Here is a 26,867-nt window from a genome sequence, read left to right on the forward strand (position 1 = left end):
AGGGAAACATTTTAGCAGGAGGAGCTATGTTAGCAAGAGGAGTCACGTTAGCAGGAGGAGCCACGTTAGCAGGAGGAGCCACGTTAGCAGGAGGAGTCACGTTAGCAGGAGGAGTCACGTTAGCAGGAGGAGTCACGTTAGCAGGAGGAGCCACGTTAGCAGGAGGAGCCACGTTAGCAGGAGGAGCCACGTTAGCAGGAGGAGCCACGTTAGCAGGAGGAGTCACGTTAGCAGGAGGAGCCACGTTAGCAGGAGGAGTCACGTTAGCAGGAGGAGTCACGTTAGCAGGAGGAGCTACGTTAGCAGGAGGAGCCACGTTAGCAGGAGGAGTCACGTTAGCAGGAGGAGCTACGTTAGCAGGAGGAGCTACGTTAGCAGGAGGAGCTACGTTAGCAGGAGGAGTCACGTTAGCAGGAGGAGTCACGTTAGCAGGAGGAGTCACGTTAGCAGGAGGAGCTACGTTAGCAGGGGGAGCCACCTTAGCAGGAGGAGCCACCTTAGCAGGAGGAGCCACGTTAACAAGAGGCGCTACGTTAGCAGGAGGAGTCACGTTAGCAGGAGGAGCTACGTTAGCAGGGGGAGCCACCTTAGCAGGAGGAGCCACGTTAGCAAGAGGCGCTACGTTAGCAGGAGGAGTCACGTTAGCAGGAGGAGTCACGTTAGCAGGAGGAGCTACGTTAGCAGGAGGAGCCACGTTAGCAGGAGGAGCCACGTTAGCAGGAGGAGCCACGTTAGCAGGAGGAGCTACGTTAGCAGGAGGAGCGTGGATATAAAGCGCTCCGTACATTATCGTAACAGTTGGAAACATGACAGAGTGAGACGGGGAATGCGACCACAGTAAAGTCCTGTATGGTAATACTTTGAGAAGTTACATGAGAAGCTGCTGACATGCAAACTTTGCGAGGAGGAAGTGAGCTACAGTGGCAGTACAGGTGCTGAAAGGGAGGCCCAACCCGTTGCTGGCAGCAGGGCGATAGGGGACAGAGTGAGAGAAATCACAGCGCTGACTATAGAAATGATGCCAGTTGATATGCAGCCATTGTCAAATTGTAGTGGATGTTAGCTTCAATACCCTAATGACATATCTAGAACCAGACTACAAGATGCCATGTTGAAAAACCATGACGGTCCTAATGGAGAAATTGTACAATGATTGCTGATTGCAGATTGTTGGATGTCTATGAACACGCTGTCATACATCACTGCAGCGATCCATCATATTGATGAGAAGTGGGACATGAAGTACATACCGACAACATGGAGGAGAGGCACACAGCAGAGAACCTAAAAGATAATTAATACCATCGTTGCTGAGTGGGTGGGGGATACCACTAGGGTTGGGCTGTATTCAGATTTCCATACCTTCATACCATACCCAGGGGCGAAAATCTGATATCAACTTTGGTGGGGACAATTACATGAAATTTTCTCAAGAGCAATTCCTGAGGGGGACACCAAAAGTAGTGCTGTAACACATAGCCTACATTGTAATATGGTAGATGTATATTGAGGAACCAAAGAAATAAGGTGTTTGCCGTACTCCTAACTACCGGTACCCAAAACTACACAACTAATCACAACAGCAATACCATTGCCTTAAACTGGTGACTGAACTAAGATTTGTTAAAGTTAAGAGTGGGGGTATCCATGGCATTTTCCAATGATGTTCCTATTTTACAAGTCAAAAAAATTGAGAACCTTTCATAATGTTGCCAAACAAAGACTCAACAAACTTACCTGAGACTCCCTGTCTCTGCCAGTCTGTCCCTGCATATCTGTCCCCAACTCTGCTGTCTGTGTGCCATCTGTTGCCTGCTCTGCCTAATGACATCATTGTGAAACATTTCCATTAGAATTTCATTTCTTTCTTATGAACATTTTATCAACTAGTCTTTGAGATATTAGGCTACTAGGGTTCTTACTATGCGTTTTGGTGAATTGAAAAATACTCTGATGTCCGTCTTTTATTTTTCTGCCATTTTTCTACCTGGCTGGTAGGTTATTTACAGTAGGAGATGGGCTTCTATCATCTTCTATCATTCTATTTGGGCTTCGATCTAAAAGGTAGCTAGCAAATGTGAAACGGATTAAAATGACAAGAGTTGACAGCTGTATGAGTTCACCATTTACACAACATATGCTGCAACCTTCGTAATTTTAATAGTTTGTTTCATATTGGCTGGCTTCCAACAATAGCTGAATTTGCAAAGCTAGCGAGCACCAATTTAGTTTCAGTGGTGTTTGCTATAATCTTTGCTACCCGGGTTAAATAAAGGTGAAATAAAATAAATAAATAAAAGTTCCCTTGCGACAATTTAGCTTTTGCAACGAGATCATTAAATATATTTAAGACAATGGTAGAAGAGAGTGTAGTTCTGTTCAATTTGGACTTCAGTTTATTGCTAACCTTATCCCAGGGACTTTGAAGCACTAACTTACATCATCTGCATGCTGATCTTGGAATAAATTGACGATAGCAAAGATTCCATCTTTGACGACGCCACATAAATGGAATAGGTACTAGCTAGCTTAATAGTTAATATTTGCGCGCTAGCTCTGCATATTCAGCTAGTGTGTGTGCGCGATTGACTAGATTAACCTCACGTCAGTTACGTTCATTGAGTGCCTTTCAGACAGTAGACACGACCCCTCTGTTACCTTGCCAACTAAGGAACTGGCAGTGGATCAAACCATTGTGAGGCAAAGGGTGGGGGGGGTCGCAATCTTTTGAAACTTAAAAACGCGCTATTAAGTGTCTATAATCAGCACAATTGCTTTCATTGCGTATTATTAATATTATTTAAACTACATAGTTATGTTTCAGTGATATATTGGGGGGGAAAAATCATATTTTTCCCAGGATGGGGAGGGTCGTGTCCCCCCCGTCCCCCGCGGGATTTCCGCCCCTGACCGTACCTGTGCCGTCCAGGGATACACGGTATTAACATCTGAAAATCATCACTTCCCCAGAATGCTAACTAAATGCTAACAACTACTAAGGAATCCTCATAGCAGACACTAACGAGCGCATACAAACATTTACTACTAAGACGGACAACCCAGCTCAAAAACTTATGCAAGTATCTCAAAATGCAGTTTGTAACATGCACAAAACAAATACTAGACAGCAGGGATCTTAATCCAGGAGGGGGGGTTATCTCTACTGTTGTTACCAAGAAGATTGATCTTGCAAGTGCGTAAAACCCAGCTGGAGAGAAGTCATTTTGGCACATCTTAGATAGTTAACTTAATAGTTATAATGTGTAGTGAATTACATACGAGTGTAGCTTCAGTCACCAATTACATACGAGTGTAGCTTCAGTCACCCCACGAAGCTCCCATTTTGCTCGTTGTGCTTCTTTGTAAATAAAGACACGGTGACTGGTTCAAACCGCTGTTTCAGGAAACTAGTACCGTTAAACTTCATAATGAAAAATGATCTAACAGGTGAAATGATTCATGCTTTATCTATTATCTAATGCATAAGTTAACTGCAGGTCTTTTTTTTAAATTTAAAGTACTAATATTAAAATGTCATTTAAAAAAAAAAAGAACTATTGGCATTGACAGTATTGGAAAATCTTACTGATGGTATTTCAAAATACCACGGGATACGGTACATACAGTGCATTGGGAAAGTATTCAGACCCCTTCCCTTTTTCCACATTTTGTTACCTTACAGCCGTGTTCTAAAATTGATTAAATTATATATTTTTCTCATCAATCTACACACAATACCCCATAACGACAAACTGAAAACATGTTTTTTTTAAATGATAGCAAAGGGTCAGAATACTTATGTAAAGGCTTTATTTTTTATTTTTAGTCAATTTTCTATGAGACTTGAAATTGAGCTCAGGTGCCTCCTGTTTCTATTGGTCATCCTTGAGATGTTTCTACAACTTGATTGGAGTCCACCTGTGGTAAATTAAATTGATTGGAAATGATTTGGAAAGTCACACACCTGTCTATATAAGGTCCCACAGTTGACAGTGCATGTCAGAGCAAAAACCAAGCCATGAGGTCAAAGGAATTGTCTGTAGAGCTCAGAGACAGGATTGTGTCGAGGCACAGATCTAGGGAAGGGTGCCCAAAAAATGTCTGCAAGAACAAAGTGGCCTCTATCATTCTTAAATGGAACCACCAAGACTATCCTAGAGCTGGCCAACTGGCCAAACAGAGCAATCAGGGGAGAAGGACCTTGGTCCGGAAGGTGACCAAGAACCCGATGGTCACTGACAGAGCTCCAGAGTTCCTCTGTGGTGATGGGAGAACCTTCCAGAAGGACAACCATCTCTGCAGCACTCCACCAATCAGGCCTTTATGGTAAAGTGGCCAGACGGAAGCCACTCCTCAGTAAAAGGCATGACAGCCCGCTTGAAGTTTGCCAAAAGGCACCTAAAGGACTCTCAGACCATGAGAAACAAGATTCTCTGGGTCTGAGAACCTTCCAGAAGGGATGAGAGAACCAAGATTGAACTCTTTGGCCTGAAAGCCAAGCGTCATGTCTGGAAGAAACCTGGCACCATCCTTACGGTGAAGCATGGTGGTGGCAGCATCATGCTGTAGGGATGTTTTTCAGCGGCAAGGACTGGGAGACTAGTCAGGATCGAGGTAAAGATGAACGGAGCAAAATACAGAGAGATCCTTGATTAAAACCTGCTCCAGAGTGCTCAGGACCTCAGACTGGGGCCAAAGTTTACCTTCCAACAGGACAACGACCCTAAGCACAAAGCCAAGACAACGCAGGAGTGGCTTCGGGACAAGTCTCTGAAAGTCCTTGAGTGGCCCAGCCAGAGCCCAATCGAACATCTCGAGAGAGATAGAGACCTGAAAATAGCTGTGCAGTGACGCTGCCCATCCAACCTAACAGACCTTGATAGGATCTGCAGAGAAGAATGGGAGAAACTCCCCAAATACAGGTGTGACAAGCTTGTAGAGTCATACCCAAGAAGACTCAAGGCTGTAATCGCTGCCAAATGTGCTTCAACAAAGTACTGAGTAAAGGGTCTGAATACTTATGTAAATATAATTAAAAAGATATATATACACACATACACTGTACTGTATACAGCCCAACCCCAGTTTCCCCTAGTTACCACAGCCACAAAGTCAATATTGGCCATATCGTAAAAAACGGAAGGTTTTTTTGTCTTAATTTTAAGGTTAGGCATAAGGCCAGCAGTGTGGTTAAGGTTGTGGGAAAGGTTAGTTTTAAAAATCACATTAAATTAAGAAGATACATTTTAGAAACAGGCTTTATGACTTTGTGGCTGTGGTAACTTAGTGATGACCGGTAGGAAGGTAACCAGGACTGCGTTGCCCCCTAGCAGAACCATATCTAAAATTGTGACTTGACGTTATTTCATGATTGTGTTAAAACTGTAAAAAAGAAATACAAAAATGGCAGTTTAAACATTGAGAAATTTGTCACATCTACTCTAAACACAACCCCTCCTGTCTTTGGATTCCACACACTGACAGAGGAGCTGAGGGGGAGTCTGGACTGGAGGGGAAACACTACTAGATCACATGGGAGTTTACAGATCAAAAAGGCTCATTTCTTCTGAGGCCGTGTGTACGAGAGACAGTTGGCCTGCTATGCGGTGTTGAAGCGTGCTGCTCCTTAACAGTTTGTGCCTAGGTTTATACTATTTTAGTCCATCTCCCTGCTCCTCTGTGAGCAGAAAGACTACTTCAATGATGAAGGCTAGTTGTTCTTAGACTGTCCTCAAGGCTGGGGCTGTCTGGTGCAGGCATATTCCACTGGAGCTCTGCTATGGGGTGCTACTGTGGAGAAGGAAACCAGGGCTGTAGTACTGCACCACTGCACCACTTTTCCCCTTTTAGGTCCCATAAACACACACACACCCACCCACAACGCCTGACTTCCAGCGTTTAAACCCAGCGCCCATGTTCCTATAAGGTCGAAATAATGCGGAGAAAACACGAGAAAGGTTGCCAAGCCAACAGAGAGGATCCGCTCACAGCTCCAAACCGGTCAGTCCGGAGAAAATGGGCACGGAAAGGAGAGAGAGTCTCTCTGCACAGCCCTGACTAACCCTGAGCTGCCTGTTTAAGGAATGTGCTGGAATACAATAGCACCAGTCACAGGCCACCATGGGCAGTGAGAGAGAGGGGGAGAGAGGGGGAGAGAGAGAGAAGGGCTGTGCTCAGGACCCTGTAGATCCAGTCACTCTGTAAAGCCCTGGATTTAGGTCCTGTGTAGTCCTAGTGGCACAGAGAGCGCTGGAGCCTGCCATTTCACAGGCACTGCTCACCACCCAGACACATTCCCCACAGAATACGAGAGAGATCCAAAAATACCTATTAATGAAAAGCACTGCTCTATCAATTAAACTATCAAACTTCACTGCCGAGAGAGGAATGCTAGACAGCTTTAAACCCCCCGAGCACGAAGCACTTTCTCTACAGTAGAGTTCATTGAACTCAGACAAGGTTGTAGTAACTGGCATTGAGGAAAGTGCCTGGTGCCGATTCAAAATGAAAAGAAGAGGGAGGCATTTAGCTCAAATTCCATTTCTCAGTTTTTTTCAAGTTACTCTAATAAAAAATGTAATTTAAATTTAAAAAAAAACATTTTCATGAAAAAAAAAAAAACTAAAATATCGGATGTTGTAAGTCGACAGAAATGCTAAAACCACATCAGATGCCGACTTTTTTCCCCAAGAGTTCTGGGAAAAATCCATTTGGGGGGGGTTATCATTATCGATAAAAGTTATAAAGTGTAAATATATGCGCGCACTGCACACAAATCACATACAGGAGAATTCCTGTGACATTTTAAAAAGTTGCAGAAAATACTGACACACTGAAGCATTTTATCTTATGAATAAACTTGGGCAAATTAATATTCAAAGTTCAATATGTTTTTGAATATTGTTGAATTTCGTTTTAACTGCCACGGGCCACAGTGTATTTTAAATGACCTGTTTAGAGCATTGTACAAGCAGATGCTGACCTTTTTGCAGACCCATTTGTGGTAGAATGCCCTTCTTGCAGACCCATTTGTGGTAGAATGCCCTTTTTGCAGACCCATTTGTGGTAGAATGCCCTTTTGCAGACCCATTTGTGGTAGAATGACCTTTTTGTGGCAGACATTTTTGTGGCAGGATGCTTAGTAGGAAAAAGTTTGTAAGTTTGTAACCGCAAGTTTGTAAAAACTATGTAGGCGATGGGTTTTTTAGGACAGCCCATACTGTCTTAAGAGTTGGGACTGTAAACAACAAGGAGACATTAATAATAATGTCTAAAAGCATATTAAATAATATCCAAAAACGGATTACGGGGGATTTTTACAAAAGAGAGAGTCTCATTCACCTCAAGTAATTCCATCGCTGACAAAATTAGAAACATGCAATCATCATCACTGATGTTAATGCCTGTACAGGGCACTGGAAATTCCCTGTGTTGTCCAAACAGATGCATGTGAAGGTCATGACAGTAGCATGGGCGCTGACGACTACATAATGTCAGAAATGGCCCACTGATCAGACATCGAAGGCCACGCAGGATGATACTATGAGAACAGGGAGAAGGGGCTGTAGGATTTCTGCCAAATACATGGATTTGTCGAAGTAGCCATTGCTATGTCCTTAGCTTTAAATTTTTGGTCAACCAAGACTTTAAAATATGTCTAAACAAATGACCCTAAACCCTTTATCTCTAGAGGGTCGACGAGATATCTTGTCCCTTGGTCACCGGATTTCCTGTCCTGCTGGCATGATCCTCACAGAGGGAGTCTTTATTACTTCCTCTCCTCCTTCCCTGCTCAAGACAGCGAGAGTGAGTTGAACTGACTGCCTCCTTCCATTAGATGATAGAGGTGAAACACGGAGCAAGATGACACACGAAACCTCCCGCCACAGAGTTCAGATACCCTGAGGCAGCAGTCCCAAAGCTCCAAAGATAAGCAGAAAAGCCTCTCAATGGGATCCGGATGGCCTCTTCAATACAGCGGAAGCAGAAAACCCTCTCAGTAGACAAGTTTCCATCCAATTGGCAACAGATTTTAATGTGAATATTCTACAATCCGTATAAAGAAAATATGCACCTTTTCCCCACCTGTGGACTTGTTGCGGATAAAAGTCAGTTCGTGATGACATAGTACACACAAAAATGTACTTTATTTCATGTACTGAATAAAAATGTGAAGTTTAACTCTACTGATGGTTTTGTCACAAACTGTTGTGTTAAATAGTGAATGTGCCTCCTCTGGTCTTGGTGCCTGAGCTCTAAGCCAACAGCTCGCAGGTACAGTGCAGGTAGGCTAGTCTACATGATGACATTATTATGGACAAGAGACAGAATGTTATTTTGTCAAATGGCAGCCAAGCATCGATCATCATGTCACCAGAATAAGACCATCGATATTTATTGGAAAGGAGCATCAAGCTCATCACCTTGCACTTTCACCACCTCTGTGAAGTTCATCATAACTTATTTAATCTGTATCCCAATAAACTGTATGTTTCCCGATGAGTCGTAGTGGGAGGACCACACAACATATCATCACGTGACCCCAAATTTACTTCGACATGATGGTTATTATATCAATATTTGAGCATAAAAGCGTTTCCACCATCATTTCCCACGTAATACATTTTACAGACAAAAAAAAAGATCCCACCATGTCGAACTAACAAATAATCTGTTGGCATTAATAAAATTCATTAATAAAATTATACTGAAACTTCCTGTTTCCATCACAGCTGTCGTGAGTTTAAAAAAAATAATAATTATATATGGTATGACTGAACTGTGGATGGAAACGTGCTTATTGGGATCCGGTGGCCTCTTCATTGCAGCAGAAGTAGCTATCACACAGCTCAAAGTGACAATCTTTGATACCTTCTCCTGTCGATCCACCAAGTGCCATCCGATGAACACTTTAAAAAGCATACTCTCGTCATGATTTAGAGATGAGTAGCCAGTAATTATGTCTAATGGGTAACTTTAGCCTGGAAGTCGTCGTCCCCAGCTGACTAAGTGCAGGGGTGGAAAAAGCGGAGGCTTTTCGACGCTCTCTCTCAAAAAAAAAAAGATCTGTTGCCAGGACAAGACATCGGACACTTCCCCTGGAGCTTCACTTTAGTCTCAGCGCCTGGCGGTGACATACGGCCAACAGGTGGAACTGATCTCCTGGTGCAAAGCCTCTTCACGAGATGGCTTTACAAAACCCTCCAGGGACCCTGTCAGGAACCTTATCAGAGAACTGCGGAACTCTGGCTTCTCACATCATTGGCATCTGGCACACTGAAGCCTTCCACCCTCCCCTCGCGATGTCCACAAGCAACCCATAGCCTTGTAAAAACAAGTCTGCCAATTTGAGTGCCTGAGAACACCAGAAGGTTTGCAAATCCTAATGGCAGTGAAGGGCCTGAGCAGTAACTCATTGCTGAAATGACTAGCAAACAGAGGACAGGAATCTACGGTATGTAGTGTTACAGACTGATGCCAATGTTGTGTCTTGCAGAACATAATTCACTTGTTTCTGGGCTACGGGGTGTGTACAGCAGCGTAAAAGTCCCCGAGGAGGACACATTAGTGCTAAGATGGAGCCCCATGCACTGCTTAACACCCATCAAATTCAGTGATTACATGAGAGTTTTCAAGACCGTACAAAGCTCTTATCCCCCACACAGAGAACTAGATTAAGTCTGTTGTTCACTCCACTTGAAAGCAAAGTGCTACATTAAAATCTCTTAAATCACTTGGTCACGATGAGCTAGACATACTAATACTCCAGCAGCAAACAAACAACCAACATCTGCCATCATTCAAATCAGTTGATTAAACAGCAGCCAAACGCAAAAAAACAAAGACACAAGACAGCTTGTTTCTTACCTTTTCACTTTTCATTTTCTTCAGGTTTCTGCATTCGCCGTTGTCCATCTCCTCTGGCTCATTTTTAATGGCTAACGGTGGTACAACAATCCGTGTGGAATCCAGGGCGATATTCCCAAGTTGCTCAGCCACAGCCAAGTCTGTATTTTGCGTACCCTCAAATGGAACGCCACGACATGCCAAAGGCAAAACTAGGGCACCTACATCCTTCTCAGTAGTAGGCACAAATTCACTTCTCTCCTTCTTACTTTTCCCAGAACCCCCCTCCTTTTCTTTCTTTCCACTAGAAACATTACGGGAGGCTTTGCTGCTCTTCTCAGCACCCTTTCCAGAGTTTGCGTTTGCCGTGGGACCTGTGCCAATGGCGGGTCCAGTGACCTCACCCTGGGTTCGCACCTGGGTGTCTTTTTTGGCCCCGTCTGAGGCCAAGGCCTTGCCACTGTCCTTTGAGCTCTTACTACGCTTTGATTTGGGTTTACTCTCTTTCCCTTGAGCAGCGGGTATGTGGCTAACAAATTTTATGTTGTCCGGTAGAGCTGCTACAGCGCTGGGAGGGGCAGCCATACCCCCACCGTCTTTAGTACCAGACATCTCAAGTTTGTCCTTTTCTAGGTCTGCGTCAAGGTCAATGATCAGATTGCCAACACCTATATCCCATTCGTCGCCGCTGTCATAAGTGTCCACCGCATTAGAGTCCACACCTTTCCCGCCTGCAGTGCCACTGCTTAGGGACATCTTAGTGCCAGCGGCCCAGGCGCGCCACAGTTAAGTCTGACCTTCTCAGACCACTGGAGGCAGTGGGAGAAGGATTACAGCAGCTTTAGGGTCTTCTCCGTATCCCCTTCCCAGTAACCCACATTGTTTGCTCTGTAAAGAGAGGAAGAGAAAATGTGTGAAAAGAATGCAGTCAAAGGTCAAGCTCTAACATTCCAAGATAAACTATAATGAGATCATCAGATATTAGAATCTTATAACACAGGAAGGTCTGGCAGGCAAGACGGTATCCACTTTCATAAAGTATTGTAAACCTACAAAGCACTTTCAGACAATGTGTACAAAGAATTATTCCTAAACAGGTGCCTGACAATGTTTTGTCTCGTTGACCTAATGTATAGTCTCTGTAGCTCGTTGACCTAATGTATAGTCTCTGTAGCTCGTTGACCTAATGTATAGTCAGTCTCTGTAGCTCGTTGACCTAATGTATAGTCTCTGTAGCTCGTTGACCTAATGTGTAGTCTCTGTAGCTCGTTGACCTAATGTGTAGTCTCTGTAGCTCGTTGACCTAATGTGTAGTCTCTGTAGCTCGTTGACCTAATGTGTAGTCTCTGTAGCTCGTTGACCTAATGTGTAGTCTCTGTAGCTCGTTGACCTAATGTATAGTCTCTGTAGCTCGTTGACCTAATGTATAGTCTCTGTAGCTCGTTGACCTAATGTATAGTCTCTGTATCTCGTTGACCTAATGTATAGTCTCTGTATCTCGTTGACCTAATGTATAGTCTCTGTAGCTCGTTGACCTAATGTATAGTCAGTCTCTGTATCTCGTTGACCTAATGTATAGTCTCTGTAGCTCGTTGACCTAATGTATAGTTAGTCTCTGTAGCTCGTTGACCTAATGTATAGTCTCTGTAGCTCGTTGACCTAATGTATCAGTCTCTGTATCTCGTTGACCTAATGTATAGTCTCTGTAGCTCGTTGACCTAATGTATAGTCTCTGTATCTCGTTGACCTAATGTATAGTCTCTGTATCTCGTTGACCTAATGTGTAGTCTCTGTAGCTCGTTGACCTAATGTATAGTCAGTCTCTGTAGCTCGTTGACCTAATGTATAGTCAGTCTCTGTAGCTCGTTGACCTAATGTAAAGTCTCTGTATCTCGTTGACCTAATGTATAGTCTGTAGCTCGTTGACCTAATGTATAGTCTCTGTAGCTCGTTGACCTAATGTATAGTCTCTGTAGCTCGTTGACCTAATGTGTAGTCTCTGTAGCTCGTTGACCTAATGTGTAGTCTCTGTATCTCGTTGACCTAATGTATAGTCTCTGTAGCTCGTTGACCTAATGTATAGTCTCTGTAGCTCGTTGACCTAATGTATAGTCTCTGTATCTCGTTGACCTAATGTATAGTCTCTGTATCTCGTTGACCTAATGTATAGTCTCTGTATCTCGTTGACCTAATGTATAGTCAGTCTCTGTAGCTCGTTGACCTAATGTATAGTGTCTGTAGCTCGTTGACCTAATGTATAGTCTCTGTAGCTCGTTGACCTAATGTATAGTCTCTGTAGCTCGTTGACCTAATGTATAGTCTCTGTATCTCGTTGACCTAATGTGTAGTCTCTGTAGCTCGTTGACCTAATGTATAGTCTCTGTAGCTCGTTGACCTAATGTATAGTCTCTGTAGCTCGTTGACCTAATGTATAGTCTGTAGCTCGTTGACCTAATGTATAGTCTCTGTAGCTCGTTGACCTAATGTATAGTCTCTGTAGCTCGTTGACCTAATGTATAGTCAGTCTCTGTAGCTCGTTGACCTAATGTATAGTCTCTGTAGCTCGTTGACCTAATGTATAGTCTCTGTAGCTCGTTGACCTAATGTATAGTCTCTGTAGCTCGTTGACCTAATGTATAGTCTCTGTAGCTCGTTGACCTAATGTATAGTCTCTGTATCTCGTTGACCTAATGTATAGTCTCTGTAGCTCGTTGACCTAATGTATAGTCTCTGTAGCTCGTTGACCTAATGTATAGTCAGTCTCTGTATCTCGTTGACCTAATGTATAGTCTCTGTAGCTCGTTGACCTAATGTATAGTCTCTGTAGCTCGTTGACCTAATGTATAGTCTCTGTAGCTCGTTGACCTAATGTATAGTCTCTGTAGCTCGTTGACCTAATGTATAGTCTCTGTAGCTCGTTGACCTAATGTATAGTCTCTGTATCTCGTTGACCTAATGTATAGTCTCTGTAGCTCGTTGACCTAATGTATAGTCTCTGTAGCTCGTTGACCTAATGTATAGTCTCTGTATCTCGTTGACCTAATGTGTAGTCTCTGTAGCTCGTTGACCTAATGTATAGTCTCTGTAGCTCGTTGACCTAATGTATAGTCAGTCTCTGTAGCTCGTTGACCTAATGTAAAGTCTCTGTATCTCGTTGACCTAATGTATAGTCTGTAGCTCGTTGACCTAATGTATAGTCTCTGTAGCTCGTTGACCTAATGTATAGTCTCTGTAGCTCGTTGACCTAATGTATAGTCTCTGTAGCTCGTTGACCTAATGTATAGTCTCTGTAGCTCGTTGACCTAATGTGTAGTCTCTGTAGCTCGTTGACCTAATGTGTAGTCTCTGTATCTCGTTGACCTAATGTATAGTCTCTGTAGCTCGTTGACCTAATGTATAGTCTCTGTAGCTCGTTGACCTAATGTATAGTCTCTGTATCTCGTTGACCTAATGTATAGTCTCTGTAGCTCGTTGACCTAATGTATAGTCTCTGTATCTCGTTGACCTAATGTATAGTCAGTCTCTGTAGCTCGTTGACCTAATGTATAGTCTCTGTAGCTCGTTGACCTAATGTATAGTCTCTGTAGCTCGTTGACCTAATGTATAGTCTCTGTAGCTCGTTGACCTAATGTATAGTCTCTGTATCTCGTTGACCTAATGTGTAGTCTCTGTAGCTCGTTGACCTAATGTATAGTCTCTGTAGCTCGTTGACCTAATGTATAGTCTCTGTAGCTCGTTGACCTAATGTATAGCTCTGTAGCTCGTTGACCTAATGTATAGTCTCTGTAGCTCGTTGACCTAATGTATAGTCTCTGTAGCTCGTTGACCTAATGTATAGTCAGTCTCTGTAGCTCGTTGACCTAATGTATAGTCTCTGTAGCTCGTTGACCTAATGTATAGTCAGTCTCTGTAGCTCGTTGACCTAATGTATAGTCTCTGTAGCTCGTTGACCTAATGTATAGTCTCTGTAGCTCGTTGGCCTAATGTATAGTCTCTGTAGCTCGTTGGCCTAATGTATAGTCTCTGTAGCTCGTTGACCTAATGTATAGTCTCTGTAGCTCGTTGACCTAATGTATAGTCTCTGTACCTCGTTGACCTAATGTATAGTCTCTGTAGCTCGTTGGCCTAATGTATAGTCTCTGTAGCTCGTTGACCTAATGTATAGTCTCTGTAGCTCGTTGACCTAATGTGTAGTGTCTGTAGCTCGTTGACCTAATGTGTAGTCTCTGTAGCTCGTTGACCTAATGTGTAGTGTCTGTAGCTCGTTGACCTAATGTATAGGCTCTGTATCTCGTTGACCTAATGTGTAGTGTCTGTAGCTCGTTGACCTAATGTGTAGTCTCTGTAGCTCGTTGACCTAATGTATAGGCTCTGTATCTCGTTGACCTAATGTATAGTCTCTGTAGCTCGTTGACCTAATGTATAGTCAGTCTCTGTATCTCGTTGACCTAATGTATAGTGTCTGTAGCTCGTTGACCTAATGTATAGTCTCTGTATCTCGTTGACCTAATGTATAGTCTCTGTAGCTCGTTGACCTAATGTGTAGTGTCTGTAGCTCGTTGACCTAATGTATAGTCTCTGTAGCTCGTTGACCTAATGTATAGTCTCTGTAGCTCGTTGACCTAATGTATAGTCTCTGTAGCTCGTTGACCTAATGTGTAGTCTCTGTAGCTCGTTGACCTAATGTATAGTCTCTGTAGCTCGTTGACCTAATGTGTAGTGTCTGTAGCTCGTTGACCTAATGTATAGTCTCTGTAGCTCGTTGACCTAATGTGTAGTCTCTGTAGCTCGTTGACCTAATGTATAGTCTCTGTAGCTCGTTGACCTAATGTATAGTCTCTGTAGCTCGTTGACCTAATGTATAGTCTCTGTATCTCGTTGACCTAATGTATAGTCTCTGTAGCTCGTTGACCTAATGTATAGTCTCTGTATCTCGTTGACCTAATGTATAGTCTCTGTAGCTCGTTGACCTAATGTGTAGTGTCTGTAGCTCGTTGACCTAATGTATAGTCTCTGTAGCTCGTTGACCTAATGTATAGTCTCTGTAGCTCGTTGACCTAATGTATAGTCTCTGTAGCTCGTTGACCTAATGTGTAGTGTGTATTCGACCTAATTTGAAGGTGCAATAAACTGTACCATTCCTGAAAACAATAGCCAAGCTTCCTCGATGCGCTCTCAAGTTCAGGGAGAAAGCTGCCTTTGGGTTTACAAGGCACATGGCGGCTTTGCCAGGGAGGGTGAGGTTTCAGCAAACACCAAACACATATGGAGTCCATTTCCTCTTTTACCAGCAGGTTGACGTCAGGCAGGACTAAAGAGACCTCTGAAATCATCAAAGCCACAAACCCTGCCCCAGAGATCAAGCTCCAAGCTCCTCACCAGAGCTCCCCCTCGCCGGATATTTAGTCTAATTAACACCATGACATATCAATCCACTGCGGTCAACAAAAGCACCAAAACAAGGTTGACTTCTACTGCCGGCATCAAAGCCCACTTACCCACTTTACTCTGTATAAGCTAATGGGGGAGAAAGGAAAAATGGATTACAATGTCAGCATTAATGATCTGTAATGAAGGTCTTGATGAAGCAACCATGATCCTATTAGGCTACCTCTCCGTTGTGAGACATTTAATAAGACACAGAAATAGATTTGCATTCATAATCAGTGGGGGTGGGAGGACCTGACTAAACAAAAGACACACTTAGTCCTAACATTTTGTGCCAGAATCCTTTACTAGGAAGTTCTGGTTCATCTTAGTCAGCCTGTACGATCAAACGGACCAAAATGTTAGGCAAAAAGAGACTCTCTAGCAATGGCCTTCTTCTTAACCAGTTTGTTCTGAGTTATTGGTATTCCCCACACTAGCCTTTTTACACGTGACAGACCAATAAAGAGTGAAACAAGACCCAGGAATTTTATGGGCCCCGACACATTGCCTCCATTGAGGCAGATCACAGCCCTTTGCCGCTTTTGATTTCCTGACACTGGGTCAAAAACAACTTGTGTGCCGGAAGAGGAGCTTCTCTTTCACAAGCCCTCTTTTCAAGGCACTTATCATATGAATGCGTTGGCGTAACCCTTTTGCTCCTTCATGACAATGGAAGGCCAATTCTCTCTCTCACTCACACACACACACACACACACACACACACACACACACACACACACACACACACACACACACACACACACACACACACACACACGAAGAGAGAAAGAGCGAGATGCACTCGAGATGTTTGCATAGTCTGACTGAGATGCATGACATGTAGCATAAACAAAGTAGATTTGACAAAGGCCAACCATTTTAGATACTCTGCTTCGGCATTATTCTTGAAATGGAAAGGTAAATAACAAAAAATGTAACTTTTCAACAAACAAAATCTTCCCTTCACAGGAAACAGGATATAGCCAGTGGATAGCCACCGTTTTCAGCATTGGGTCCCTCCTTGCTCTAGCTACTATAGCTAGCTACAAACTACCGAGTGGAAACAGGATATAGCCAGTGGATAGCCACCGTTTTCAGCATTGGGTCCCTCCTTGCTCTAGCTACTATAGCTAGCTACAAACTACCGAGTGGAAACAGGATATAGCCAGTGGATAGCCACCGTTTTCAGCATTGGGTCCTTCCTTGCTCTAGCTACAAACTACCGAGTGGAAACAGGATATAGCCAGTGGATAGCCACCGTTTTCAGCATTGGGTCCTTCCTTGCTCTGGCTGTGTTGCCGAGTGTTCTGTTGAACTCTTGACATGCTCGGCCAGCAGCAGGGTAAAATGCTCCGTCTGCGTTTGATTGGTTGTGAAGCCAGATGGTCAGACAGGGGGTAGGTGGGAAAAAAAATAAAAAAATAACTCTTAAGTAGTCTGGTCTAATCCTTTAGTTAGTAACAGGGCTTGAGCCTGCTGAGAGATGCAAGCATTCCCGTCAAATACAAACCCAACAAAAAAACGTGAGGCCACAGAACCAGGAAGAATCCAGTCACAAACAGACAGCCAAACATACTGCAAAAATGGATGGGTTCTACTTGATAAACACTTAGGCCTAGCTGTCTGACTATCAATCTGCGGCTACTCTCTGTTCATCATATATACATAGTCACTTTAACCATATCTACATGTACATACTACCTCAATCAGCCTGACTAACCGGTGTCTGTATGTAGCCTCGCTACTGTATATAGCCTGTCTTTTTACTGTTGTTTTATTTCTTTAGCTACCTATTGTTCACCTAATACCTTTTTTGCACTATTGGTTAGAGCCTGTAAATAAGCATTTCACTGTAAGGTCTACACCTCTTGTATTCGGCGTACGTGACAAATAAACTTTGATTTGATCAATCTGTGATTTTAAGAACTCTATCCTGCAATGTCAGGGAAAGACCGTGTTGAAAAGATAACATAGAATCTAATAAGACTATTTGTGTTGCTTGAAATGACAGTTGATTATTCTAAGGCAAGCAGGATGCCAGAGCTATTCTGAGAACTGCCTTTCTGGTGAACTGCCTCTAATTCCACACTTAATTAAACTAACCGAAGTCGGAGGATTTCAGCAGGATGAGACGTGATTACAAAATGTCCACTCGCTGCTCTGCTCTCTTTTCATTGTCATTCAGTAACACCCTCCTTACATGGTAATTGTTCCAAAAGAATCTGGGCAAGCAACAGAGTGATGTCGAGATGTTTCACTTTAAAATGTATAATAAACAAAAGCCAATGACTGCAAAGGAATACTATCCATTCAACTCTATGCACAAGGACTAATCAATTCCCAATGAAAATATTCCAAAACCACATTTATACTCAACAATATGAACGCAACATGTAAAGTGTTGGTCCCATGTTTCATGAGATGAAATAAAAGATACCAGAAATGTTCCATATGCACAAAAAGCTTATTTCTCTCAAATCTGGTACACAACACCAGTCTCAACGTCAACAGTGAAGAGGCGACTCCAAGATGCTGGCCAGACTGGCCAATAAAAATAAAAGATTAAGATGGGCAAAAGAACACAGACACTGGACAGAGGAACTCTGCCTAGAAGGCCAGCATCCTGAAGTCGACCGGTGTTTTGCGGGTACTATTTAATGAAGCTGCCAGTTGAGGACTTGTGAGGCATCTGTTTCTCAAACTAGACACTAATGTACTTGTCCTCTTGCTCAGTTGTGCACCGGAGCCTCCCACTCCTATTCTGGTTAGAGTCAGCTTGCGCTGTTCTGCGAAGGGAGTGGTACACAGCGTTGTACGAGATCTTCAGTTTCTTGGCCATTTCTCGCATGGAATAGCCTTCATTTCTCAGAACAAGAATAGACTGACGAAAGTCTTTGTTTCTGGCCATTTTGAGCCTGTAATCGAACCCACAAATGCTGATGCTCCAGATACTCAACTAGTCTAAAGAAGGCCAGTTTTATTGCTTCTTTAAATCAGAACAACAGTTGTCAGCTGTGCTAACATAATTGCAAAATGTTTTTCTAATGATCAATAAGCCTTTTAAAATTATAAACTTGGATTAGCTAACACAACATGCCATTGGAACACAAGAGTGATGGTTGCTGATAATGGGCCTCTGTAGATATTCCATAAAGAATCTGCTGTTTCCAGCTACAATAGTCATTTACGACATTAACAATGTCTACACTGTATTTCTGATCAATTTGACGTTATTTTAATGGTCAAAATATGTGCTTTTCTTTCAAAAACAAGGACATTTCTAAGTGAACCCAAACTTTTGAACGGTAGAGTATCTAATTTTTTATACACACACACACACCCAGTCAAAAGTTTGGACACACTGTATTCCCAATCTGTCCCTCATTCCATCACAGTCACCTAATCATCCCCAGCTTTCAACTGGCACATTCATCCCCCTCCTCTCCCCTGTAACTATTCCCCAAGTCATTGCTGTAAATGAGAATGTGTTCAAAGTCAACTTACCTGGTAAAATAAGAGTAAGAAAATAAATAAAAAGGGGTTTTCCTTTATTTTCACTACTTTCTACATTGTAGAATAATAGTGAAGACATCAAAACTATGAAATAACATATGGAATCACGTAGTAACCAAAAAAGTGTAAAACAACAGATTCTTCCAAGTGGCCACCTTCTGCCTTAATGACAGCTTTGCACACTCTTGGCATTCTCTCAACCAGCTTCACCTGGAATGATTTTTCAACAGTCTTGAAGAAGTTCCCACATATGCTGAGCACTTGTTGGCTGCTTTTCCTTCACTCTGCAGTCCAACTCATACCAAACCATCTCAATTGGGTAGAGGTCGGGTGATTGGGGAGGCCAGGTCATGCAGCACTCCATAACTCTCCTTCTTGGTCAAATAGCCCTTACACAGCGCAAACCAGATGGGATGGCATATAGCTGCAGAATGCTGTGGTAGCCATACTGGTTAAGTGTGCCTTGAATTCTAAATAAATCCCTGACAGTGTCACCAGCAAAGCACCCCCACACCATCACACCTCCTCCATGCTTCACGTTGGGAACCACACATGCGGAGATCATCCGTTCACCTACTGTGCGTCTCACAAAGAATTTGTAAGTCGCTCTGGATAAGAGCGTCTGCTAAATGACGTAAATGTAAAACAAAGACAAGATGGTTGGAACCAAAAATCTCAAATTTGGACTCATCAGACCAAAGGACAGATTTCCACCAGTCCAATGTTCATTGCTCATGTTTCTTGGGCCAAGCAAGCCTCTTCTTCTTATTGGTGTCCTTTAGTATTGGTTTCTTTGCAGCAATTCGACCATGAAGGCCTGACTCACGCAGTCTCCTCTGAACAGTTGATGTTGAGATGTGTGTTACTTTGGGCTGCAATTTCTGATGCTGGTAACTAATGAACTTATCCTCTGAAGCAGAGGTAACTCTGGGTCTTCCTTTCCTGTGGCGGTCCTCATGAGAGCCAGTTTCATCATGGTTTTTGCGACTGCACTTCAAGAAACGTTCAAAGTTCTTGAAATTTTCCGAATTGACTGGCATTCATGTCTTAAAGTAATGATGGACTATCGTTTCTCTTTGCTTATTTGAGCTGTTCTTGCCATAATATGGACTTGGTCTTTTACTAAATAGGGCTATCTTCTGTATACCACCCCTACATTGTCACAACTGATTGGCTCAAATGCATTAAGGAGGAAATACATTCCACAAATTAACTTTTCACAAGGCACACCTGTTAATTGAAATGCATTCCAGGTGACTACCCCATGAAGCTGGTTGAGAGAATTCCAAGAGTGTGCAAATCTGTCAACAAGGCGAAGGGTGGCTACTTTGAAGAATCAAAAATATACTTTGAGTTGTTAAAACACTTTTTTTGGTTACTACATGATTCCATATGTGTTATTTCATAGTTTTGATGTCTTCATTATTATTCTACAATGTAGAAAATAATACAAAAATTAAGAAAAACCCTGAAATGAGTAGGTGTCCCAACTTTTGACTGGTACTGTATATAGTGTATATTTACGTTGTATCATACATGATGAATTCCAAAAATAAAATCATAATTACTCCTTGTTAGAAAAAAAGTTTGGTCCAAATAGAATCTTGGGTACTATATTTATTGAATAGTACATGAATCCTATAAATTAAAATGGCCAATTTGGGTGCTATCAATTCGCTTAATTTCTCAGAGATCAAATGATATTGTAACACAATAATGTTGCAGGAACACTAATCTTATCTGTTTCTAACAGAAAGGATTTCAGAACAACCTGATGGTGGGGTTTCCATCCTCTTTCTGCTTTTAGGAGGTGAAACGACCAAGACTCCTGTTTTCAGAAGAGAGTATAAAACTCCTCCATACAGATTTTATGTTGTCTCCTCTATCAAACAAACCTGTTATAGCCCAATTTACTACTCAGCATTCATAAGATCAATCAGTCATCTTAAAGCTTATTAAATATACATCTTATTGTTGTGGACTTGAGTGGAGGGGGCTTAAATAATTGCATTTTTCGTCTCTTGCCAGATCAATCGAATTTCCCACCAATCCATTACTTTTTTTAAATGTATTTGCTCTCACAAATTCTGCTCTACTTCATGATTGTGGCAACATGGGAAAATCCCTTGATTGACAGACACTGTGGCAAGCGATTCCAAGCAATTCTGTCTCCCCGCTCCTCTCTCCGTTTAGGATTATGAGCAACAGTCAGCCATTTCAAAACCACAGGGTCATGTGAAGGAGCAACACAGCTTGCCGTCACAGAAATAAGGTTACATCGTTTTCAAGGGTTTAGAATTCAACAGGCTATCATTCTGCTGGAAATGCTTCAATTTGAGGTAATAGCTTGATACTAGTCCTGAGCTATCTGAAGTCCAATACCATTGCAATTTTGATTTATTTTACCCTTACCAGGTAAGTTGACTGAGAACACATTCTCATTGGCAGCAACAACATGGGGAATAGTTACAGGGGAGAGGGGAGATGAATGAGCCAATTGTAAGCTGGGGATGATTAGGTGACTGTGATGGTATGAGGGACAGATTGGGAATTTAGCCAGGACACTGGTGTTATCATAAGAGTAGGAGTGTTAAGTGCCATGGGATCTTTAGTGACCTCAGAGAGTCAGGACATCCGTTTAACGTCCCATCCAAAAGACAGCTCCCTACACAGGGCAAAGTCCCCAATCACTGCCCTGGGGCACTGGGATATTTTTTTTGCGATCCGAGGAAAGAGCACCTCCTACTGGCCCTCCAACACCACCTGGTCTCCCATTCAGGGACCAACCAGGACCAACCCAGCTCTGCACCCCCCACAGCAGCTTGCCCAAGCCTCCACCATTTCTCCTTCCAGATAGGTGATGTTCTGAAAGAGCTGCAAAATCTGGACCCCTACAAATCAGCTGGGCTAGACAATCTGGACCCTCTCTTTCTAAAATTATCATCAGGAATTATTGCAACCCCTATTACTAGCCTGTTCAACCTCTCTTTTGTATTGTCTGAGATCCCTAAAGATTGGAAAGCTGCCGCGGTCATCCAGCTCTTCAAAGGGGGTGACACTCTAGACCCAAACTGTTACAGACCTATATCCATCCTGCACTGCCTTTCTAGTTAACAAACAGATCACCGACCATTTCGAAACCCACCGTACCTTCTCTGCTATGCAATCTGGTTTCCGAGCTCGTCATTGGTGCACCTCAGCCACGCTCAAGGTCCTAAACGATATCATAACCGCCATCGATAAAATACAATACTGTGCAGCCGTATTCATCGACCTGGCCAAGGCTTTCGACTCTGTCAATCACCGCATTATTATTGGCAGACTTAACAGCCTTGGTTTCTCAAATGACTGCCTGGCCTGGTTCACCAACTACTTCTCAGAGAGTTCAGTGTGTCAAATCGGAGGGCCTGTTGTACGGACCTCTGGCAGTCTCTATGGGGGTTCAATTCTCGGGCCGACTCTCTTCTCTGTATATATCAACGATGTCGCTCTTGCTGCTGGTGATTCTCTGATCTACCTCTACGCAGACGACACCATTCTGTATACTTATGGCCCATCTTTGGACACTGTGTTAACAAAACTCCAGACAAGCTTCAATTCCATACAACTCTCCTTCCATGGCCTCCAACTGCTCTTAAATGCAAGCAACACTAAATGCATGCTCTTCAACCGATCGCTGCCTGCACCTGCCCGCCCGTCCAGCATCACTACTCTGGACGGATCGGACTTAGAATATGTGGACAACTACAAATACCTATGTGTCTGGTTAGACTGTAAACTCTCCTTCCAAACTCACATTAAGCATCTCCAATACAAAATTACATCTAGAATAGGCTTCCTATTTTGCAACAAAGCATCCTTCACTCATGCTGCCAAACATACCCTCATAAAACTGACTATGCTACCGATCCTTGACTTTGGCGATGTCATTTACAAAATAGCCTCCAACACTCTACTCAACACTCTACTCAGCTCTGTATTGAGATTATCATGATTCTATATGTATTGTGACTATATATGTATTGTGATTATCATGATCCTATATCTATTGAGAATCTATATGTATTGTGATTATCATGTTTCTATGTATTGAGATTATCATGATTCTATATGTATTGAGATTATCATGATTCTATATGTATTGTGATTCTACATGTATTGTGATTATCATGATTCTATATGTATTGTGATTCTACATGTATTGTGATTATCATGATTCTATATGTATTGTGATTCTATATGTATTGAGATTTTATATGTATTGTGATTTTATGTGTATTGTGACTATATGCATTGTGATTCTACATGTATTGTGATTATCATGATTCTATATGTATTGATATTCTATATGTATTGAGATTTTATATGTATTGAGATTATCATGATTCTATATGTATTGTGATTTCATGTGTATTGTGACTATATGCATTGTGATTCTACATGTATTGTGATTATCATGATTCTACATGTATTGTGATTATCATGATTCTATATGTATCATGATTCTATATGTATTGAGATTCTCATGATTCTATATGTATTGTGAATCTATATGTATTGTGATTCTATATGTATTGTGACTTTGTTTATTGTGACTATATGTATTGTGATTATCATGATCCTATATGTATTGTGATTCTACATGTATTGTGATTATCATGATTCTATATGTATTGTGATTATCATGATTTGATATGTATTGAGATTCTATATGTATTGAGATTATCATGATTCTATATGTATTGTGAATCTATATGTATTGTGATTAAAATGATTCTATATGTATTGTGATTAACATGATTCTATATGTATTGTGAATCTATATGTATTGTGATTAACATGATTCTATATGTATTGTGATTAACATGATTCTATATGTATTGTGATTATCATGATTCTATATGTATTGTGATTAACATGATTCTATATGTATTGTGATTCTCATGATTCTATATGTACTGGGATTCTCATGATTCTATATGTACTGAGATTCTCATGATTCTATATGTACTGGGATTCTCATGATTCTATAAGTACTGGGATTCTCATGATTCTATAAGTATTGTGATTCTCATGATTCTATATGTACTGAGATTCTCATGATTCTATATGTATTGTGATTCTCATGATTCTATATGTATTGTGATTCTCATGATTCTATATGTACTGGGATTCTCATTATTCTATATGTACTGAGATTCTCATGATTCTATATGTATTGTGATTCTCATGATTCTATATGTATTGTGATTCTCATGATTCTATATGTACTGGGATTCTCATTATTCTATATGTATTGTGATTCTCATGATTCTATATGTACTGAGATTCTCATGATTCTATATGTATTGGGATTCTCATGATTCTATATGTACTGGGATTCTCATGATTCTATATGTACTGGGATTCTCATGATTCTATATGTATTGTGATTCTCATGATTCTATATGTACTGGGATTCTCATGATTCTATATGTATTGTGATCCTCATGATTCTATATGTATTGTGATTCTCATTATTCTATATGTATTGTGACTATATATGTATTGTGATTATCATGATCCTATATCTATTGAGAATCTATATGTATTGTGATTATCATGTTTCTATGTATTGAGATTATCATGATTCTATATGTATTGAGATTATCATGATTCTATATGTATTGTGATTCTACATGTATTGTGATTATCATGATTCTATATGTATTGTGATTCTACATGTATTGTGATTATCATGATTCTATATGTATTGTGATTCTATATGTATTGAGATTTTATATGTATTGAGATTATCATGATTCTATATGTATTGTGATTTTATGTGTATTGTGACTATATGCATTGTGATTCTACATGTATTGTGATTATCATGATTCTACATGTATTGTGATTATCATGATTCTATATGTATTGAGATTCTCATGATTCTATATGTATTGTGAATCTATATGTATTGTGATTCTATATGTATTGTGACTTTGTTTATTGTGACTATATGTATTGTGATTATCATGATCCTATATGTATTGTGATTCTACATGTATTGTGATTATCATGATTCTATATGTATTGTGATTATCATGATTTGATATGTATTGAGATTCTATATGTATTGAGATTATCATGATTCTATATGTATTGTGAATCTATATGTATTGTGATTAAAATGATTCTATATGTATTGTGATTAACATGATTCTATATGTATTGTGAATCTATATGTATTGTGATTAACATGATTCTATATGTATTGTGATTAACATGATTCTATATGTATTGTGATTATCATGATTCTATATGTATTGTGATTCTATATGTATTGAGATTTTATATGTATTGTGATTTTATGTGTATTGTGACTATATGCATTGTGATTCTACATGTATTGTGATTATCATGATTCTATATGTATTGATATTCTATATGTATTGAGATTTTATATGTATTGAGATTATCATGATTCTATATGTATTGTGATTTCATGTGTATTGTGACTATATGCATTGTGATTCTACATGTATTGTGATTATCATGATTCTACATGTATTGTGATTATCATGATTCTATATGTATCATGATTCTATATGTATTGAGATTCTCATGATTCTATATGTATTGTGAATCTATATGTATTGTGATTCTATATGTATTGTGACTTTGTTTATTGTGACTATATGTATTGTGATTATCATGATCCTATATGTATTGTGATTCTACATGTATTGTGATTATCATGATTCTATATGTATTGTGATTATCATGATTTGATATGTATTGAGATTCTATATGTATTGAGATTATCATGATTCTATATGTATTGTGAATCTATATGTATTGTGATTAAAATGATTCTATATGTATTGTGATTAACATGATTCTATATGTATTGTGAATCTATATGTATTGTGATTAACATGATTCTATATGTATTGTGATTAACATGATTCTATATGTATTGTGATTATCATGATTCTATATGTATTGTGATTAACATGATTCTATATGTATTGTGATTCTCATGATTCTATATGTACTGGGATTCTCATGATTCTATATGTACTGAGATTCTCATGATTCTATATGTATTGTGATTCTCATGATTCTATATGTACTGGGATTCTCATGATTCTATAAGTATTGTGATTCTCATGATTCTATATGTACTGAGATTCTCATGATTCTATATGTATTGTGATTCTCATGATTCTATATGTATTGTGATTCTCATGATTCTATATGTACTGGGATTCTCATTATTCTATATGTACTGGGATTCTCATTATTCTATATGTATTGTGATTCTCATGATTCTATATGTACTGTGATTCTCATGATTCTATATGTACTGGGATTCTCATGATTCTATATGTATTGTGATTCTCATGATTCTATATGTACTGAGATTCTCATGATTCTATATGTATTGGGATTCTCATGATTCTATATGTACTGGGATTCTCATGATTCTATATGTACTGGGATTCTCATGATTCTATATGTATTGTGATTCTCATGATTCTATATGTACTGGGATTCTCATGATTCTATATGTATTGTGATCCTCATGATTCTATATGTATTGTGATTCTCATTATTCTATATGTATTGTGACTATATATGTATTGTGATTATCATGATCCTATATCTATTGAGAATCTATATGTATTGTGATTATCATGTTTCTATGTATTGAGATTATCATGATTCTATATGTATTGAGATTATCATGATTCTATATGTATTGTGATTCTACATGTATTGTGATTATCATGATTCTATATGTATTGTGATTCTACATGTATTGTGATTATCATGATTCTATATGTATTGTGATTCTATATGTATTGAGATTTTATATGTATTGAGATTATCATGATTCTATATGTATTGTGATTTTATGTGTATTGTGACTATATGCATTGTGATTCTACATGTATTGTGATTATCATGATTCTACATGTATTGTGATTATCATGATTCTATATGTATTGAGATTCTCATGATTCTATATGTATTGTGAATCTATATGTATTGTGATTCTATATGTATTGTGACTTTGTTTATTGTGACTATAT

At 40.3% G+C, this 26,867-nt stretch overlaps 1 protein-coding gene across 2 annotated transcripts in view; it reads right to left on the minus strand.

The window, feature by feature from the left end:
• Positions 1-26,867, minus strand: part of LOC106584692 (zinc finger protein 609) — a 215,446-nt gene that overhangs the window by 136,475 nt on the left and 52,104 nt on the right. For both annotated transcript variants that reach the window (XM_014170195.2, XM_014170194.2), the window contains exon 2: positions 9,868-10,734. In XM_014170195.2, coding sequence (XP_014025670.2) covers positions 9,868-10,602 — 735 coding nt within the window. In that variant the 5' untranslated portion in view covers positions 10,603-10,734. The remainder of the gene's footprint in view (positions 1-9,867; positions 10,735-26,867) is intronic.

Source organism: Salmo salar, chromosome ssa23 (genome assembly GCF_905237065.1).
Source record: "Salmo salar chromosome ssa23, Ssal_v3.1, whole genome shotgun sequence".
Taxonomy (NCBI): domain Eukaryota; kingdom Metazoa; phylum Chordata; class Actinopteri; order Salmoniformes; family Salmonidae; genus Salmo; species Salmo salar.